The sequence below is a fragment of the Scyliorhinus torazame genome, chromosome 2 (genome assembly GCF_047496885.1).
Source record: "Scyliorhinus torazame isolate Kashiwa2021f chromosome 2, sScyTor2.1, whole genome shotgun sequence".
Lineage (NCBI taxonomy): Eukaryota > Metazoa > Chordata > Chondrichthyes > Carcharhiniformes > Scyliorhinidae > Scyliorhinus > Scyliorhinus torazame.
In genome coordinates this window covers 355,803,811-355,825,581 of record NC_092708.1, presented here as the reverse complement: position 1 = coordinate 355,825,581, position 21,771 = coordinate 355,803,811, and the positions used below count along the sequence as shown (strand labels likewise).

The 21,771-nt window shown below is 43.4% G+C and overlaps 1 protein-coding gene across 1 annotated transcript in view; it reads right to left on the bottom strand.

Annotated features, from left to right (window-relative positions):
- slc38a6 (solute carrier family 38 member 6) overlaps positions 1–21,771 on the bottom strand; it is an 86,520-nt gene that overhangs the window by 35,677 nt on the left and 29,072 nt on the right. The window contains exons 2-7 of the mRNA XM_072491897.1: positions 21,035–21,165; positions 18,272–18,345; positions 17,951–18,003; positions 17,155–17,194; positions 10,789–10,867; positions 125–210 (exon numbers count right to left, since the gene is read on the bottom strand). Coding sequence (XP_072347998.1) covers positions 125–210; positions 10,789–10,867; positions 17,155–17,194; positions 17,951–18,003; positions 18,272–18,345; positions 21,035–21,165 — 463 coding nt within the window. The remainder of the gene's footprint in view (positions 1–124; positions 211–10,788; positions 10,868–17,154; positions 17,195–17,950; positions 18,004–18,271; positions 18,346–21,034; positions 21,166–21,771) is intronic.

Below are 21,771 nucleotides of genomic sequence, written 5' to 3'. Positions count from 1 at the left end.
TTTAAAATAATAATACTTTATCATGGTACGGTATCATTGGAAACGGAATGGTTATCAAAAGAAATATCAATTTCTGAGTGTCAATATCTCTGTATATGGAAATAAAATAAAGCAAAACAATTACCTATTTTAGGGAGCAGAGCAAGAGGCAGAACAACACAGACAACGGTAATGAGGAGGAGGATCTGTCCATTAAGATACCACGGACTCCTAAGTTAAACAAATGGCATCAGTAAGTTAAGTGACAACTCTAAGATCATGCACGATCACTGCCACAATGTCAACTTTTTGGCAATCTCTATGCTCACATGTCTGAATTATTTGCAACTACCTTCAGCCAGATGTGCAGAGTAGATGATCCATGTCGCCATACTCGAGGAATTCCCTAGAAACCAGTTTTCAGGGAAGTCATTTCACTCTGAGACATCAAAACAACAGCCACGCACACGGAGGACAGCAAAAGCCAGTAGGCCCCAGGAAAATTCTAGCTCCAGTGATAAAGAGTTGTGCTCGAGAATCAGCCATACCTCTAGCCAAGCCATTCATGTACAGTTACACCATTGGCATGGAGGTGCCCCCTCAGCACCTTAGCCACCGCCGGCTTCCTACCTATCCTAGACCTGGAGCGATCCAGTGCCGGATCCAACACCGTGTTAAAGTCTCCCCCCATTATCAGGCCCCCCACCTCCAAGTCTGGGATCCGACCCAACATACGCCGCTTAAAACCCGCATCGTCCCAGTTCGGAGCATACACATTGACCAGTACCACCCTCTCTCCCTGCAACTTACCACTTACCATTATGTACCTACCGCCATTATCTGCCACAATGCTCGACGCCTCGAATGACACCTTCTTTCCCACAATTTGGAATATTGAGTGCTATAATATTGAGTGGGCAGCACGGCAGCATTGTGGTTAGCACAATTGCTTCACAGCTCCAGGGTCCCAGGTTCGATTCCGGCTTGGGTCACTGTCTGTGCGGAGTCTGCACATCCTCCCCGTGTCTGCGTGGGTTTCCTCTGGGTGCTCCGGTTTCCTCCCACAGTCCAAAGATGTGCAGGTTAGGTGGATTGGCCATGATAAATTGCCCTTAGTGTCCAAAATTGCCCTTAGTGTTGGGTGGGGTTACTGGGTTATGGGGATAGGGTGGAGGTGTTTACCTTGGGTAGGGTGCTCTTTCCAAGAGCCGGTGCACTCGATGGGCCGACTGGCCTCCTTCTGCACTGTAAATTCTATGAAATAATCTTGCATTCTGAGCTTTAAAAATTCTCTATGAAATCCACCTGACCCTCTCTTCCTTATAACAAAGCGGAAAACTGCCCACCCAAATCACGTTCAAGAAAAGCAGGACAAATCCATCCCGGAAAATTACTGCACTGCCAACTTGAAATCAATCAGCAGCAAATCGATGGGTCATTGTCTGTGTGACTGATGTGACATTTGGTGGAGCACTCAAACCTCATTGTAGCCTTGGTTGGCATACAGATAAAGTGAATTCCAGGAGGTGATGAACGAGTGACTGCCTTGACAGAATCTGGCTTCAAGGAATACGAGTAACATTGAATACAATGAAACCTTTGGGGGGGGGTGAAGAGGAAGGGAACCCCTCCACTGGCTGGAGTCATATAATTAATATGGACAGAGAGGAGGTTCTAAGTGGTCTGGCAGGTTAAATAGTAGACAAATCTCCAGGGCCAGATGAAATTTAACCCAGGCTGTTGAGTGAGGCAAGGAGGAAATAGCAGAGGCGTTGGCAATAATTTTCAATTCCTCTCTGGCCACAGGAGAGGTGCCGGAGGACTGGAGGGCAGCCAATGTGTAATCATTATTCAAAAAGGGAGGAAGTGATAAACCAGGAAACTACTGACTAGTCAGTCTAATCTTAGTGGTGGGGAAACTATTGGAAGCAATTCTGAGACACAGAATAATCTGCATTTAGAGAGGCAGGGAATAATCAAGAACAGTCAGCATGGTTTTGTTAAAGGGAGGTCATGTCTGATCAACTTGATTGAATTTTTCAAAGAGGTGACCAGGTGTGTAGATGAGGGCAATGCATTTGATGTACTCAAACATGAACTTCAACAAGGCTTTTCCAAGGTCCCACATGGGAGATTGATATTTAGACTTGAATATAGGAGAGTTGATCAGTAAGATACGAAAATTGGTGGGGTGGAAAGTAAGGATAGCCTTAGATACATGAGGATATAGACACCCTGGACAGTTGAGCTGATCCGTGGCAAATGGAATTCAATCTGGATAAGTGTGAGGTGATGCATTCAAGTAGGACAAACAAGGCAAGGGGAATACATGATGAATGGCAGGACCCTGGCAAGTACCAAAGATCAGAGGGGCTTTGGTGTGCATGTACACTGGTCCCTTAAGGTAACTGAGCAGGTGGATATTGTGGTTTTAAGAAGGCATATGTATACTTGCCTTTATTAGCTGCGGCATAGAATTTAACGGCAGGGAACTAATGCTGGAACTGTATAAAATGTTTGTTAGGCCACAACTAGAAAATTGTGTGCAATTATAGAATTACAGGATGGATGCGATAGAACTGGAAGGGTGCAGATACCAGGATGTTGCCTGGCCTGAGGGTTTCTAGTTATGAAGAGAGATTGTATAGACTGGGGTTGTTTTCCTTGGAGCAGAGGGGGAACATGATTGAGATGTATAAAATTATATGGTGCATTGATAAGAGTAGACAGGAAGAATATTTTTCCCTTGGTGAAGGGATCAGTGACCGGGGGCATAGATTTAAGGTAAGGAACAAGAGGTTTAAAGGGAATGTGAGGAACCCCCCCCCCCCCCGCCCCGCCTGCCGGAACTCACTGCCTGAAAAGAGTGGTGGAGGCGGAGACCCTCATAACATATAAAAAGTATTTAGATGTGCACTTGCGAAGCCAAGGCATACAAGATATGTGCCAAGTGCTGGAAAACGACATTAGAATAGTTAGATGGTTGTTTTTAACTGATGCAGACGCGATGGGCCAAAGGGCGCTTTTGTGCAATAAACCTCTATGTCTCCACGACAACTTTGACACAAAGCCATACAGGAAGATATTGGGTTAGATGACCAAAAGATTGGTCAAAGAGTTAGGTTTTAAAGAATGTTGCATAGGAAGAAAGCAAGATGAAGAGGCAGAGAGGTATAGGGAGGGAATGCCAAAGCGTGCAACCTAGCCACCTAAATACACAGACATCAAGAGCAAAAGAAAGTCCGGGCTTCTCAAGATGCTGGAATTATGTTCTGTGCAGGTCTGGGGGTCGAGGGTATTGTGTTTGGTCTTCTATGCCTTGCAAAGGAATCCACCAAAAACCTTGACTTGTCCAAGCCAGGATCTTTATTGAATCACACGTGGTAAGATAGCGATCTGTTACAGAGCATGTTATCATGGTGTTTCTTTGTACTCCTCTGGAACTAAATCTAACATGACTGTTCACTTGCATGTCTTACTACCATCTCCTACAACCATCTGATGATGGCCAGATGTGTCTCCACTTATATGGGAGCCCCTGGTCACATGACCACGGTCTTGAGACCACATGGTGTATCTGCACCGCCACCTACTGGTTGGAGGTCACACACCATCCATCTATGATATTGCCTATAGGCATATCACCACAGAGGGGAGTCCTGTGGGGACTGGTCTGGGTGTTTCAAATAGGTACGCAGAAGTTAGAAGTGGATTTATTTCTTCTACCTTTTTCTGTAACTATTAGCGTAACCCTGGTGGAACCACCCAAATTGCTTTGTCGGATGGTTCACAGTGCAATACAATTGTCCAGGGGAAGTTAGCACCTCTGGTCAATTGCTGTGTAAATACTTAACTGGGAGATTCCAAGAGGGATCCAAAGTATCTTTGGGGTACCCCTCCAATACTACATGGGGGAAATGATGACCCATTATTATTGATTGTAACAGTTAGAGGACCCAGCACTGATCCCTGTGACGCTAGATTAGTCATAGTCTGCCAACTTGAAAATGTCTCATTTATGCGGACTCTGCTCCCTGCCTGTTAATCAATCCATTAATACATCATCCCCAACTCCATGAGCCCTTCTCTTGTGAAGCACCTTATCAACTGCCCTTTGGAAATCCAAGTGCACTACACCTATTAGTTCCCCATTATCTACCCTTCTAGTTACTACATTTTCAAACAGGATTTCCCTTTTGTAAACACCATGTTGACTCGTTCTAATCATACTAGGGGTGCTTCATTAAGACTTCCTTAATAATAGATTTTAGCATTTTCTAAATGACTGATGTCATCTGTTGTTTTTGCTCTCCCTCCTTTCTTGAATTGTAGAATTACTACTAATTTCCAAACTGTTGGGATCGTTCCAGGATCTAGGGAATTTTTGGAAATTCATAGACAGCGCATCGACTATCACTGCAGCTATCTTTTTTAAAACCCTTGGATTTTGACCAACTGGTCTGGAGAATTGAGGGATTTTAGTCCTTCTGGTTTCTCAGTAGTGACGCTAATTACCTTAATTTCCTCACTCTTTAGCATCTAGGTTACCCTCAGTTTCTAGTATGCAATTTGTGCATTCTGTGAAGACAGGCACAAAATATTTGTTCAATGTTCCTGCCAATTGCTCATTCCCATAATTTTGTCTGCCTCTGCTTTGAAGGAACCAATGTTTACTTCTGGTACTTTCTTCCTTTTTTGTAAAACCTCAAACAATTTTTTTTCCTGGATAGTTTACTGTCATTTATTTTCCTCTTTTAATAAACTTTTTGGTCGCGCTTTTCTGGTTCATAAAATGTGCCCAATCCTCAGATTTACTACTATTCTTTGCAACATTATAATCTAATACATCCTTATCCTCAAAGCCACAGTAGGGTCTTTCTCTACTAGTTTTTGATTCTCAATGGAATGTAAATTTGTTGAATATTTAAAATTGTTTCTTTTAATATTTCTCACTATTTACCGCTATTTCTTTTAGTCTATTTACCCAATTAACCGTAGCCAGTTCTCCCCTCATACCTGTGTTGTATTGCTTTGTTACCGCAAAGAGAAATGGTATGGCGGTGCTTGATTTTTGTAAAACATGAGGGGTTTATTAAGGGTGTTGGTCATACAATCAAGATAGTGATCTGCTCAAAGTCCGTGCATCTGATTGTGCCACCAGTTCATCTAACTTTGTGCAGATGTTCCATACATTCAGATAAAGCAACTATTTTTCTTCCCTGCATGGACCGTATTCTCTGATGCATTATTACCATTAAACTCTGTCCTATTCTGCTTCTCTTTACCCAAATCGCTATTCTTCATTGTCTCAACTTTTATCTTTGAATTTCCAACTTTCCCTTCAGCTGAACTCCTTCTCTCTAAGTGTTTCCATATTTGTTGGTGCACTCCGATTACTTGTATGCTCGGTCCCTTCCGGGTACATTCTGGTTACCATGAACTGTATCACACGCTGCACTATTGCCTCGTCCTTTAACTTCTGCAATACCCCCTCAACATGAACACCACCCACCCCCCTCACCGCCCAAACCGACTATTTAGTTTAATGCCCTCTTTATAGCCCTGGTTATATGACTCACGTTCCAGGGTGGTTCAGGTGAAGACCATCAAAACAGTACAGCTCCCTCTTTCCCCAGTACTGGTACGACTGTCCCATGAATTAAAATCCCATTTCTCCCACACCATTGAACCACACATTAAATTCTCTGATCTTATTTATCCTATGCCTAGTTGCTTGTGGCTCAGGTAGTAATCCAGAGATTAGTACCTTTGCGGTTTTGCTTTTTAATTTAGCTCCTAGCTGCTCATTATCTCAACAGAATCTCTTTTTCAATCCTACCTTTGCCACTGGTACCCAAGTGCACCAGACAACTGGACCCTACCCCTCGTGCTCCAAGTTTCTCTCTATTCTGGAAGAGATGTCCTTAACACTGGCACTAGCCAGGCAACGCAGCCTTGGGGACTCAGGCTCTCGTCTGCAAAGAACCAAATCTATCCCCCGAACGATATTGTCTCCTACTACAACTTCCTTTTTACATCGCCCACTCAAAAGGCTCTCTGCCATTGTTGACTGTGGTCAGTTTACCTATCCATCTTGCAGTCCCAACAAGCTAGATTAGCCTCCAACCTATTGGACAATTGCAGATGTCAAGGTTCCTCCATTGCTACTTTCTGGATTTCCATACTTGCCTCACTTACATCACACCCACCTGTCCCCAACCATAGACCAAATCACAAGTGCCTAGTATAAGGCACATGACTGCCTTCAGGACCAAATTGTGTCCAGGAACTTTACCCCTCCCTGTCGCATCACAAACGTTGAACTCTCGGCCGATATTCCTCGAGCTGAAGGCACTTACTACTGAAGATGTGGATCATACTGGTGTCCCCCAACAACTCACTAGCTGCAACACATCACATGCCCTGCCATCTTTATATTAAGCGAATTAGGCTTCAAGTTTAGGAATAGCACTGAACTATTTTCTATAGCTAAGTAACTTGTTAAGCTACAAATGTAATGCAATACTTATTCTTCCAGTATGGATTTAAACTACTGCCCCTCATTTAGAGAGCTGAAATCTTTCACCAATCACTTACTTGCTCACCTATTTAATGCCTTGAATACTCACCAGCTACTGGAGGCAAGGTATACCAAGCAGGATTGCTGAGTTGTAGATGAGAGAAATAGGGGAGGACCAGATCATGGAAGAATTTGAAAACAAGGATGAGAATTTTTCTTTTTAAAAATCAAGGCATTGCTTAACCAGGCGCCAATGCAGGTCAGCAAACACAGGGGTAATGGATGAACAGGGTGTGGTGCGAGTTTTAACTCCAGTTTAGAGGATACAATGTGGTACAATGAGGGTACATTAGAATAATGAAGTCTGGAAGTAAAAAAAGGCAGGGATGAGGTTTCAGCAGAAGAAACGAGGCAAAGAGGCAGTCAGGCAAATTTACAGATGCCTATCACAAAAAAAGAAAAGGTGGTTGACTATTGTGAAGCCTGTCATCTCTGCCCAGGGATATGGCTGCAGGAATTCCTCAGGGTTGTGTTATAGGACCAAATATCTTCAGCTGCTTGAACCTCCATTCCTGCACGGACCACCATAAAGTAAACATAATTTCCCTGCACTATATATAATCACTTAATGGATAATGTGAAGAGGTTGTGAATGTGAAAAGGTTGCGCAAGTAGAATGTTGTATATTGTCAATGACCTTGGGCGCGATCATCCGGACACGCTGCGGCAGAAAAGCAGCTTGCCGCGGCGCAGCATGGCCGGCAAATGCCGGGAGACCCCACTCCCGGGATTTACCCGGCTCACAACGCTTCACCAGATTCAACGCAATTTCGCGAGATGTTGCAAGTGGAATCCCGCCCACAATAGGTGGGACCAGATTTTGGCAAATCTGCATATCAGAGCGAGACAGTGGCAGTAAGCCTTACTCTAATGTACAGATCCCCAAGGTACCCAAGGCTTTGGGATTCAATCCCTTCGCCTCAGAGACCTCGGGGGAGCGCTGTTTGGTACTGGTCCCCACAAACCGGGACAGACGGAACAGCACTCGTGGGAGTCTCCAAGGGGATCGGAGGCCCTGGCACTGTTGGTACCACTTGGGACTACCAAGATGCCCAGATGGCACTGTCAGCTGGCAGGGCACTGCCAGGGTGCCAGGTTGGCACTGCCAAGGCATGTTTTGCATGCATGCGATCGGGCTGGGGGACCCTCCCATGTTGCTGGGGAGAGGTCGGGAATATTTTTGGGGGTATCGGAGATCGGGATGCCATTTATAAACGGCATCCTGCTCTCGCGCTACAACGGGGAGTTCCAGCGAGCGGAGCTCCGCATTATAAAAAACGGGGCTATGCGCTACCTGGACAGCATTCTCCGTTTAGGCCCCTTATTCAAAGCGAGCAGTGTTGAATAGCCATACGTTGTTCAGCACTGCGAATGCTGGGAAACACGTGGCTAAACCCGCTCGCTCGGGAACTTTGTTCCCTTTTGGGAAGATAGTGCCCCTTATCTCCAAAATATAGTCAGAATTGGCAATTTTCGCCGATCCTAGTCCCATTTGGAACTCCTCAGATAATTAAATGGTATGTACCTGCATGATCAGGTCAGCATTCAGGCTTGGGCTGGTAAGTGGCCAGTAACATTCATTCTACACAAGTGCCAAGCGATGACTATCACAGAATCTAACCACCGCCTCTTGACATTCAATAGTATTAGAACCATTAAATCCCTCAACATTTACATCTTGGGTGTCACCCTTAAACGGAAACTTAATTTGATTCGACACAAATACTGTTGCTGCAAGATCAGAAGCTGGGTATGCTGCAATAAGTGACTCATCATTGTGGGTTGGACAAACACTAGGGAGTCAGAACATAGCACATACAGTGCAGGAGGCCATTGGCCCATCGAGTCTGCACCGACCCACTTAAACCCTCACTTCCATCCTATCCCCGTAACCCGATAACCCCTCCTAACCTTTATTTGGACACCAAGGGCAATTTAGCATGGCCAATCCACCTGTCTTTGGACTGTGGGAGGAAACCGGAGCACCCGGAGGAAACCCACGCAGACACGGGGAGAACGTGCAGACTCTGCACAGACAGTGACCCAGCGGGGAATCGAACCTAGGACCCTGGTGCTGTGAAGCCACAATGCTAGCCACTGTGCTACCGTGCTGCCCACAGAAGGTGTAATGGAATACCCACTTGCCTGGATAATTGCAGTTCCAACAATACTTCAAGTTTGACACCAGCCAGAACAAAGTAATGTTTCTGAAGTTAATGGGGGAGGGGGAGGAGGATCATGTCCTCCCGATCGAGCTGGATTGGGCCCACCGGTTGTTCCGGTGAATGAGCCACCACGAGCAGTGATAGCATGTTTTCACAGCTATCAGATGAAGGAGAGGGTCCTGAAGTGGGCCAAGGAGAATCGGGAGGTTCGGTGGGAACGCAGCAGCATTCGAAGATACCAGGGTAACAATCATAATAATAAGCTTTTATTGTCACAATGTCGCAGCAGAGTTGGCAAGGAAGTGGGGGGTGGCCTTTAACAGGGCAAAGTCAGCGCTTTTCAAGAGTGGCGTGCGTTTTGGTGTGGTGTACCCAGCGAGGCAGAGGGTTCCACACAATGCCTTGGACCATTTCTTTGAGACAGCCTCCGCTTCCTGCACTGCCATTGAAGCTCAAGGGCTCAGGCTGAACTGAGGGTGTTTGAATGGAACTTGCTGTTGGGACGGGTCTGTATGGAGACGTCGTTATCAAGATGTGTGTTTTTTTATTAATTCTCCCTTGCACCTTTTTCTTTTTGTACAGAGTTGCTGTTAATTCAAATTGGTGCGTTTTGTTTCGGGCTTTTTTGTTTTGTTCTTTCTGCCTGTTGAGTGCTTGTGGTTTGGAGGGAGCATTTGGCTTGGGGGGGGGCGGGGGGGACTCCTCTTGGGTGCGGTGGTTTGGGTTTTGATTTCTTTCTTTGGTTGTTTATTTGTGTGATGTGGGCTTTGGCGGGGAGGGGATTAACGTGCTAGCAGGCTGAGGTTGGCCACTGAATGGGAGCGACGTGGGGGGGGGGGGGTTACAGCTTGCTGGTCTTGTTTAGGAAGGTTTTGATGAGCTTAGGTGTGAATGGTGGGGCTGGGCAGGGATGGAGGAGAGAGGTGTTGGTTTGAGAGGAAGCTGCTGGGGGATTTCTGGGATGGGGTGGTGGGAAGAGTGCTGACTGTGACTGGGGGATTGTACTTCATCCCATCTGATGGGTGGGGGTGGGCTCTAGTTTCAGAAATATGAGAGATGGAGGGGAAAATCCTCCATGGAGAAAACGGCTGCCTTGAATGGGGTAGGGGTTCTAATAATAATAATCTTTATTGTCACAAGTAGGCTTACATTAACACTGCAATGAAGTTACTGTGAAAAGCCCCTAGTCGCCACATTCCAGCGCCTGTTCGGGTACACAGAGGGAGAATTCAGAATGTCCCATTCACCTAACAGTACGTCTTTCTGGACTTGTGGAAGGAATTCGGAGCACCCGGAGCAAACTCACGCAGACACGGGGAGAACGTGCAGACTCCACACAGACAGTGACCCAAGCCGGGAATCGAACCTAGGACCCTGGAGCTGTGAAGCAACAGTGCTAACCACTGTGCTACCGTGTTGCCATGCAAATGATGATCTTGCCAATGCTGCCCATATCCAATGAATAAACAAAACGAGACAGTACAAAGATCACCGATAGAACTCTTTGGTGCCAGGCCTTCCTTCCCAGTCTTCATCCCCTACTCACCTCATCTGGGATTGATCAACTCAAGTTCTGGGGAAAGTGGGGAGTGCGGAATTAGTTGAGAGTCCTGGGCTCCAATGGTGTGGCTGCTCAACCGTTGCCAGCTCAGTAAAATCCATTGTACCTAAAACAGTTTTCTTCTGTAAAGTATAGAAACCGTGGGTCTGAAAGCTATCCAAGACACTTGGGTGCTTGGATCACTTGTATAGAAACTGGAGGTTTGGCGCACACCTAATGCACACTGCATGGGCGGGATGTCTACCAGAGATGACAGCCGTTTATTCTGCATTTACGTTGGTCATCATTAGTTGCTTGGGAGGGGGGGGGGCATGTATTTCAACAACTACATTTAGGATTTTTCAAGCATAATTACTATTGAGGCAATAGCTCCCTTGTGGGTGGCAACCTGTATAATGTAATGCAGTGCAATATATGATGTTATCACCTCTGCCATGAATAAATTTATCAAACCAATTGCACCGAACAACCAATACATAATCATCATTGCTACTCAAACTCACCCATTGTAGTTGTGGTGTAGGAAACCAGCAATTGCAGTAGGTAGCTCAGATTTTACGATGAACAGATAAGACGACATAGCTGATGGCAGAAAGAAACATGCTTCAGAAGAGATATGGCTTATTTTCCTCGGTTATTTTTTTTAATGAACCCCAAGAGCTGTACGAAGCTTAACTGCTGGTTGCATGAAGTGGTTCTACATGAGGAAAGGAAACTTGGGGAAGTTATAATTTCTATTTTCCACTAAACCACAAGGTAAACTTCTGGCCCTACATTCCATATTTTAAAACCATAACAGATTTGGCTTAATTGTTCAAAATATCATAAATCCTTTTAAGCCAGGAATGTTTCGTGCTTAATTCTTATTTGCTAAAGACCCCATACAAAAAGTATTTCTATCCTTCTTCAATTGCAATGTGGCCAATGTTTTGAAATTGTTTAAAACAATTGTTTCTTAAAAAAAAAAATGCAAGAGATAATGAACATAATTAGTACACTATATGGTGCTTTGTCATACAACCATTTCCAGAAATTATACGAAGAGAATAGCAGCAAACAAATTAACTTTAGGTATTGAAGAGTTTGGTTAGACCTCATCTGGAGTCCTGCATGCAGCTCTGGCTAGCTCATTGCAATAATATTACCATCTTCGAAATGAAAGAACTGAACAACAATGTTGGTTCTAGATATCAGGCATGTACAGAAGGAAAAGGTTAGCAAATTGAGGTGGATTTTCCTTTCAAAGATCTAATTGACAAGAGTGAAACAGAAGTTAAGAAATCCAGGAAAAAAACTGCAATGGTGAAGAATTCAGATACCAGAAGACACCGAGGTTGATGTCACACACCCTAGACTGGAGGACAAGATCTAGGTTAATACTTCAGTGTAGTATGGAGAGTACTCAGGAGGTACTGTTTCTTGGATGAAATGTTTCAAACCAAGACCTCACCTGCCCTCTCAGGTGGGTTATGAAAGATATCACAAGTGTTATTGCTGAGAGCAATAGGAAGATTTTTCTGGTATCCTGGCCAATATTTATCCCACTACCAACACCACCAAAAATAGATTTGGTCATTCTTGCGTTGGCTGTACACAAATTGACCACATTTTTCTTGCATTCCAGTGGCTGTACTTCTAAAGTGCTTAATCAGGTGTCAAAGCACTTTGGAACATCCTTCAGAGTGCCACACAAATGCAAATTAATTCTTTCTTCAGCACTTTTCCACAAAGTAGAACCTTGTGGAATAAATTATGAAGAAAAATCATCAAATGAATAGCATAATTAAACAGATTTAAATGGGTTGTGAGTTAGGGGGGGGTCAAAAATCAATGATTATGATAAGAAGGCTGTTAGCTGTGGATCTTTCAAAAAGGGATTGGTTTAATAAACATTCTGTACAACAGTTGAGCATCAAGTCAATGGAATCTCCCTTCTGACCTTTGGGATCATGGAATCTGATCTGGCCAGTCTGGAGGTCACACAAACATCACAATTACTTCCACTCAGCTTCCTGCCCGATTGCTTATGGTAGCATAACCGTGCTCCGTATTGCACTTGCACTATGAGGTCTTAAAACAGAAGATGAATAAAGCCGAAGGCTGTGTTTTAATATAATACCTGCAAAGACTGTATGGATTTTAACAAGAAAGTGTTCAATCTTTGGGTAAACATGTCATTTCCAAATCAAGGTCAACAGGTAGCTGATGGCGAGTACATGCACAGAGCTATCCTCGAGGGTTCATTTACTGTTGAGTGAAATTCCTTTGAAGCTGGATTTAATCAAGTTGGGGAAATAGCAAAGACTATTTCATGACAGAATTGTGCAGAGTTAAGTAATTGGCATTGACACAAGGAAAACAGAAGACTGATTAGGAAACGTATTCTTCCTAAGCACAGTGCATCTTATAGGTGGGACACACCACTGCCACAGCACACCAGTGGTGCAGGGAGTGAATGTTTAAGGTGGCGGAAGGGGTGCTAATCAAATGGGCTGTTTGGTCCCAAACGGTATTGTGCTTCACTCATCCAGGCAAGTGGACAGTACCCACCACACTCCTGTCTTGAAGTTTCCAGATGATGGATAGGCTTTGGGGAGTCAGGGGACGAGTTACTTGACAGGCAATTCTCAGCCTCTGACCAGCTCTTGTAGCCACAGTATTTATATGGCTGTTCCAATTCAGATTCTGGTCAATGGTAATCCTCACAATTCTGCTGGTGGGAGATTCAGTGGATGCAATGCCACTGAATTCATGGGGAAATGGTTTGATTTGCTTGTAGGAGATGATCGTTACTCGTCACTTATCAGCCCAAGCCCGAATGTTGTCTAGGTCTCGCTGCATATGGGCATGGACTGCTTCAGTATCTTAAACTCATGAATGGGGGTCACATTGATAGAGCAACTGAAGATGGTTTGGTCCAGAACACTACCCTCAAGGAACTCCTCCAGCGATACCCTGAGGCTGATATGATTGGCCTCCAACAATTACAACCATCTTTCATTGTTTAGGTATGAATACAACCAATGGTGATTCTCTAACCTGTCCCCACCCTAATTCTGAGAGTTAAATTTTGCTAATGCTCCTTGATGCCACACTCAGTGAAGTGCCAGCTTGATGTCAAGTACAGCCACTCTCACCTCATCTTTTGTCCATGTTTGAAACAAGGCTCTGCTGAGGCCTGGAGCCAGATAGCCCTGGTAGATCATAAATTGAGATGTAAACAGGTTGTTGTTGAGTAACTGTCACCTGACAGCCCTGTCAATGACACCTTCCAAACTTTGCTCATGATCGAGAGGACACCGATGGCATGGTAATTGGCCAGATTGAATTTGTTCTGCTTTTCATGGACATACTTGGGCAATGTTCCACAATGCTGGGCAGATGCTAGTGTTGTAGCAGTACTGAAAAGACTTGGCTAGGGATATGGCTAGTTCTCAAGCACAAGCCCTCAGTACTATAGCCGGGTTGTGTCAGGGTCTATTGCCTTTGCTATACCAAGCGACTTCAGATGTTTCTTCATATCAAGTAGAGTAAATCAAAATATAAAAGGTGAAAGAAAACTGGAGAGTCAGTATTGCAGTGGATTTTCTGTTTACTTTTCTGTTACTGGTGGCCTGAGTTCAAACCCAGCCCAGAATCAACGGCTTGAAGTTCTTCTTGCCATGGATTCAAATCATTGTATTGAACATGCAGTGTTTTGGGGGCAGTAGAAACAGATCCACACTGATTTTCATCTGCTAATGCAGAGTTACGACCACTACCTATCTCTCTTCAGCCCTGTGCTAAGGCTTCAACCCAAATTCTGCTGTTACTACAGGTAGGCTGAAGTGATTGATCATGGTTGTATGCTCAACTACAGTACAAGTGTACGTCAAAATACTTGGTAGCAGGTTCAAATTGGCACCACGGCACAAAAGAAAAAATGTGCTAACATTAACTTAGGGCAGAGGAAAGTGGCAACATAATTGAAGGGAGAGAAGAAAGCAGAATATAAATATGTGCATATTTATGGGCAAAGGGAAACAAAGTGGCAGTTTGCAACAGGATGGGGAGTAACTGCTTTCAGTGGAAAATTAGAAAAGTGCTAACTTGAACCGATGGCACCACGGTAGCATTGTGGATAGCACAATTGCTTCACAGCTCCAGGGTCCCAGGTTCAATTCCGGCTTGGGTCACTGTCTCTGCGGAGTCTGCACATCCTCCCCGTGTGTGCGTGGGTTCCCTCCGGGTGCTCCGTTTTCCTCCCACAGTCCAAAGATGTGCAGGTTAGGTGGATTGGCCATGATAAATTGCCCATAGTGTCCAAACTTGCCCTTAGTGTTGGGTGGGGTTACTGGGTTATGGGGATAGGGTGGAGGTGTTGACCTTGGGTAGGGTGCTCTTTCCAAGAGCAGGTGCAGACTTGATGGGCCGAATGGCCTCCTTCTGCACTGTAAATTCTATAATTCTATGAGGAGGAAGAGTTGAAGCTAATGCCAGCATTTATGGAAGGAAAAAGAAATGGGCAACAGGTTGAATTAAAGGGGTGAGATGGGAACCCCAGTCTGTATTGAGGGAGGACAGGTAGAAGGCAACCTGCATGATCTAGAGAGGAGCAAGACTGCACCATTTGAATGAAATGAAATGAATATCGCTTATTGTCACGAGTAGGCTTCAATGAAGTTACTGTGAAAAGCCCCTAGTCGCCACATTCCGGCGCCTATTCGGGGAGGCTGGTACGGGAATTGAAGCGTGCTGCTGGCCTGCCTTGGTCTGCTTTAAAAGCCAGCGATTTAGCCCAGTGAGCTAAACCAGCCCCTGAAACTAAGTGGAGGGATGGAAAAGGTTCATGATCGGTGTGTTGGATATGACAGCAAGTACAATGAGTATATTGAGGTAGCCTTTGGGGAAGTGACAGTGTAACCGGTCTATTTAAATTTTGATTTATTTATATCAATTGTTAAGGGCACAAATGTTTAAAGTTAATTAAAATGCACTACTTCCAATGCACATATGGTCTAACTTTTAAGCTTAATCACAAGCCTGCCTCATTGTAACCCCAGTATAACTTGCTCCAAGGTCAGATACTTTTGAGGGGCATTTCTGAAAACAATTGGTCAACTCACTGAAACAAAATGGCAACTTTGTTTTCCACATGGCACTTGCTTGCAGTGTCATAATTTGCAATATTAGGGAAATCACATAGCGGAAGCAATTTTATATTGATGTTCCAAAATAAGATGCATATTGAGGGAGAAAAAAGGGGGGAGGGGGAAAAGGAAGCTTCTGCCCATCCTGTAGCTGACTGACTTGGGAGTGCTCAGTGTTAACACAATGACAAAGCTTATCCTTAAGCAGCAAAGCCATTTTTCAACTTGACAAGCAGAAGGAGTGCAAGTAGTTTAAGGCAAATGCACAAAAAATTTTATAGTTAATGCTGAATTTTGGCAAATCATGTTCTAGCAAGTTGGAGTGAATGAAAATGCTGCATTGATAAAGTTTGCATGTCTCCGAAAGCAACCTGGGCAGAATTAGCTTCTGTAAAACAAAGTATTTAAATGTTATTACAAACAGATGCCACAATTTAGATTTTGCTTCATACAAACTACTCATTTACATTTCTTTTACTGAGACTTAGTTACACAATTAACAATGGTTTCTGATTACATCTGTTCATGACAGAAATCTGTTTGACATATGAAATGATTTGCTCTAATTCTTAGCAATATATGACATTACTTTTTATGAAGGCAGTCAGATTCAGAAGGGAAGGCATTGGATTTACTTCAAGCTCAATGTCATTAACCATGTTAGTGGAACATTCTGGAGGAGTTTCACTGAAGATGAGCAGCATGGGAATTTTCTTTTTATAATAAGAGAAACTCTTTCAGCATGTGGTTGAATTGCAACCATTTCTCACGGGGTTAATTGCATCTTAAACAAACAAATGCAGCATGGATAGGAAATGTTGCATTTTAAATTTTAAACCAAGTGCATCTCCCCTTGTTTTAAGGGATGAGAAGTAAACTATGGGTAATAAAATAAATGCTGAGTGGTCTGCTGGTACATAAACTATTCATTAAGTCAAAAGTTTTTTTTTTCCTGTAGACAAATCATCATTCATACACCAATAATGTTCCGATTTTTGAATCATTTCGATTACATGTGTGAAGTGATGGACATATCTGTCTGCTCACACCATTACCTACATTTCTCTCGAGGCAAGGAGGTTGCATAATTGGTCTAAAATTATATGCTATTGTGCGTATCTGGGATTGTCTGTCAATGACACAATGTCTAGGAGAAGCAGTTTGGCAGAGGGTGTGACCAGGAATAGCTTACCTGACCCTTTGCAGCTCATGGATGCTGCAATACCGAACCAAGTTCCTGCACTCTAGCATTATTGCTCCCCACCATGCTTATTGAAGGGTGGAGATTATGCCTTCACAATGCCACCTAGATCCATCGATTGTGTCAGAACACAGTTTCACCAGATCCCAGCCTAGTTCTTGCCTTCTCTTGACAGACTGTGGCTGAGATTAGTGAAACTGCGTTAAACAGTTAAGGATTATCATGGTCAAATTAACATTTTTGATCTCTTGAAATGGAGTAATCCTGTTTTGTGGGGACTACAACAAACAAAAAAAAGTATGAAATAAAAAGTAGAACAAAATTGAATTGAGTGCAAGCCTCACAATAACTTGAATGCCTAAGCATTTTATTTTCCAAACCACCCACTCCTATTTTAACTTGACACAAAATAAGCCAGTTGTAACACTTATCTGTGAAAGTGGATCAATTCCTCTTATAGTATTGCAACCTTCGGGAAGAAATGCTGTCATTTAACATTCTCCAATCAAGTATTTTCTCTCTAGGTAGATTTAGCTTACCTCCGATGTTTTGTATCAATATTGCACCAGCAACCATAACCTGCAAGAAAACACCACAAGTCTCAATTACTCAAGGGAATCCCATAGAACTTTACAACCAACCATAACTTTTTCTCATAGATGGTGCTTGACTTGCTGAGTATTTTCAGAATTTTCTGTTTTGTTTCACAACAAATAAGTTACTTTTATGTGCAGTTATTTTTATGTGGCACCAAACGTACGCACAGCAAGTGAGATATAATAATCAAATGATCTGCTCGATATTGGTTCAGGAAAGGTTGTTGGCCAGGAAATTACTGCTCTTCAACAAAGATCCCAATTTAATGTTTCAGCTAAAAGACCGTACTGGGAACAATACAAAAATCCTTAATTATGGCACTAAGTGTCAGTCCAAATTATGTGCTCAAGCCCTACAATCAAGCTTAGCCAACAACTTTTGAATCGCCTTTAGCGATTTTTGACACCATGCAGAAATTTTAATATTCCATCTTGTCTGCAGTCTAAAATAACCTGATCATCGCAACTGATTACCCTAGTGGTACAAAAGCACATTTAGCCATACCCAATGTATGTATAAGGCAGGGCACAGAGGTCATAATTTTCATCTTTGGTGACTGAAACAAATTGCTAGCTTTCAATTTTGTAAGGCGAGGAGGAATGTGGTAATGCTGATGGGCCAGAAGAAATTAAGAACTCACTTTCAATGAATGGAATTATTTGCAGGGCTTGAAAGCATGCAAGAGCATGTTTGTCGGTCTAATAAACCTGTGTGCAGCATAAACTGTTTTACTGTTACCTTCCCAATTGTCTTAAAGGCATAAAACCCAAGGTCTTCATAGGAAGTCAGCTCTGTGGATGTACAAAGGAGATATTATGGAGAACTAGGTTTCCCCTTCAGCACACAGTTTTGAAATTTTGTTAACATAATGCAACTCTTCCCTTTTCCTGCCCCATTTGTGTGCGACAGAAAAGGAATAATATAAAATATTAATAAATGCCCAATGAAATTTGACCTTTTTCTTTTTAAAATAAAAACATTAACCATTTTAATCATTCTAAATGAACTAGAGATTTTACAACCCATAAGGACCACAAAATAACTTGGTTTTCAACTTACCAGTCTGTCCACACAACTCAAGCAGCAAATGAACTGAATATGCAGCCAGAAACGCAACAACCAGCAACAGGAGACTGTAGGAAGAAAACATCAATTAATGATAGCACTTCACTGTAATCAAACATTTCCCGTGACAAAACACACAAGTTCTAATTTTGTCTTCTGGAAGAAACGATGGGGTAGTTCCACAGTTACAGCACCTAAAAAGCTATCACAGTGAAGTAACCATTCTTGATACAAGAGATGAAAGACAGTAAATACCATTAGACTCTTCAACTATTGACAGGTTTACATACAGTTGAGCCAGATTTGGTTTACAAATATACATTTCTAATCCGGCATTTACGGATAGTTAATTAACATCATCCTCGAAACAATGCTTGCTACTGAAGTAATATGCTCTTTTCAATTTCCGCGCTAGCCCTAATTTCCAATGTAAACATGCTACATTTTCCAGGAAATTGTGCCTCAAGAAAGCTTCAGCAATTGCATGCCATTGGCATTTGGATTTCCGGGTCAGGCGTTTATTTTTTCACCAAATACAAGTGAAAGACTGCTGTATTATGTATTTCCAAGTTGGAACTGTTCCCGAAATGCTAGCGTTTTGGGACTGGTACAGCTTTTTTGAAGCCTTTGCTAATTTTCTGCATTGACATCAACATTCTTACTAAGTTGCGCTGGTGTGTAGCCCTGCAGCAGCCTGGAAGGTGCCTCACGAGCCTGGTTCCTTGATAATTAATGCACAGAAAAACTGTCCAAGCACAGTTTACTTTTCATGTGTCAGTTAGTGCATTTCTTTTTGTTATATTCCAGCAACATGTATTGATATAGCATCTTTTAAAATAGTAAAATGTCCCAAGTTGATTCACAGGAATATTAGGAAACAGAATCTGACAGCATATTAGGAAACAGAATCTGACAACAAGCTACAAAATATATTAGGGTAGGCTTGGCCAAAGAGATACGTTTTAAGGAGCATCATAAAACTAGAGGTAGAACAGTTGGGAGGGAGGGAATTCCAGAGCTCAGGGCCTTCCTAGCTGAAGAGACAGCTGCAGACAACAGAGACATTAAAATTAAGGATGCACAAAAGGCCAGAACTGGAGTGCAAATGTTTAAATGTTGTAGAGCTGGAGGAAATTAGAGAGAGATACGGAAGGATTTAAAAACAAGGGTGAGAAATATTTTAAAACACTGGTTAATTGCAAGCCAATACAAGTCAGAGAGCACAAGGGTGATGGATAACTGAGATTTGGTAAATTGACATGGCAGCAAATAACCTCAAATTTACAGGAGGTGGAAGATGAGAGGCTATCCCTGAATGTGTTAGAATTCTGAAGTCTCATCTGTTCATAGAGAGGAGCTTTCCCAGCCTGAGGGATCTGTTCATAGCGGGAGCTTTACCAGCATGAGGGAGTTGGAGGAGAAATTTGAATTGACGGGAGGGAATGAGTTTAGGTACCTGGAGGTGGGGGACTTCCTACGCAAGCAGGTCTCAACCTTCCCACTCCTACCACCAAGGGGGATACAGGACAGGGTAATTTCCAGAGTATGGATGAGAGAGGGGAGGGTTGCGGACATCTATAAGGAACTCATGGGGTCAGAGGAAACGCAGACTGTGGAGCAGAAACACAAATAGGAAGAGGAGTTGGCAGGAGAGATAGAGGATGGTCTCTGGGCAGATACGTTGAGTAGTCAGCGCGTCCACATCATGTGCCAGGCTCAGCCTGATACAATATAAGGTCGTTCACCGGGCACACATGACAGTGGCCCGGATGAGCAGGCTCTTTGGGATAGAAGGTATGCAAGGTGTGTGGGAGGACCAGTAAACCATGTTCATATGTTCTGGGCATGCCCGAAGCTTAGGGGATTCTGACAGGGGTTTGCGGCTGTCATGTCCAAGGTGTTAAACACAAGGGTGGCACAGAGTCCAGAGTTGGTGATTTTTGGAGTGTCGGAAGATCCGGGAATCTAGGAGGAGAAAGAGGCAGACGTTCTGGCCTTCGCTTCCCTGGTAGCCCGGAGATGGATACTATTAGCTTGGAGGGACCCAAAGCCCCCGAAGTCAGAGATCTGACTCACTGACGTGGCTAGCTTTCTCTGTCTGGAGAAAATCAAGTTCGCCCTGAGAGGGTCAATGTCAGGGTTCGTCCGGAGGTGGCAGCCGAGGGGGGCGGGGGGGGGGGGGGGCGGTTTAGTTTAGTTTAAATTAGTGTGTAAGAAAGGTGGGACCTGTGAGGGAGGAAGACGGCCTTTGCACTATGTTTATATTTGTATGAGCATTGTTTCTTCTGTCATTGTTACAAAATCACAAATACCTCAATAAAATGATTTATAAAAAAAAGAATTCTTAAGTCTCAAGGGCAGCATGGTGACGCCGTGGCTAGCACTGCTGTCTCATGGCGCCGAGAATGCGGGTTTGATCCCTGCCCGGGTCACTGTCCGTATAGAGTTTGCACATTCTCCCAGTGTGTGCGAGAGTCGCGCCCCCAGAACCAAAAGACGTGCAGGGTAAGTGAATTGGCCACACTTAATTGCCCCTTTATTGGGGAAAAAGAGAATTGGGCACTTAAAAAATTCTCAAGTCATAAGGAAAAACATTTAATTATGACTACTCAGGCACTTCATTCATAGCCCTTATTATCAGAAAAAGGGTGATCTAGTCCCAAGAGAGAGGTTCCCATGACTTTACAAGATTTAGTTACAGGCAAACAATTCAGGATGTTAGCTGATCAAATCAAGTACAATGTATTGCCTTCTTACCTGAAACCAATAATACCTGTATTAGACATTGCATATGCCAAGCCCAGGATGCCACTTCCCATGATGGCATGCATTATGTTGAACACGGAGGAAGCAAATGAAGCTCGTGTTGATTCCTGGTGCTCTGGTACCTGCAAAAATAAAGTTGCATTCAATTTGAAAGAAAAAATGATAGCAGACTGTCAACCCTTCATTCAGCTAGCAGTTCATAACCAATAACCAGAGTACAGGTTACAGCATGTTCATTATTGAAAGGTTGAGCTGAAACATTTGCGTTTCTCTCAGAGCTGCCCGACCTTCAGCATTGTGCTTTGTTTCCCCTCCCTCCCAATTTCTAGCAACTACATCATTTTGTCAAGCTACCATTTAACCTCATTGTTTCATACAAGTAGTTTCTTTTTATCAATGCCCCATTGTATCAAATAAGCTATAGAAGCAAAGGTATTGGGGAAGTGGTTGAAGCATACAGCTACCTACAGACATAGTAGCTGTGCAGTGCTAAACCATAATGCAGGAGAGGCTGGAATGCACTTCAGGCACACGTAACTGAGCCACACACATTTAAATCCAACTCAAATTTAGCTGGAACACGTATATGCTTTTTTGAGCAATCCATTTTGAATAAGGAGTTTTTGCATCAGCTGGCACTAATACAACTGCTTATTTTTGTTCACCTCCCCTATTTGAATCATTATTTTCATCCTGCATTCTCCTCAGTCATCCATAAAGACATTTCT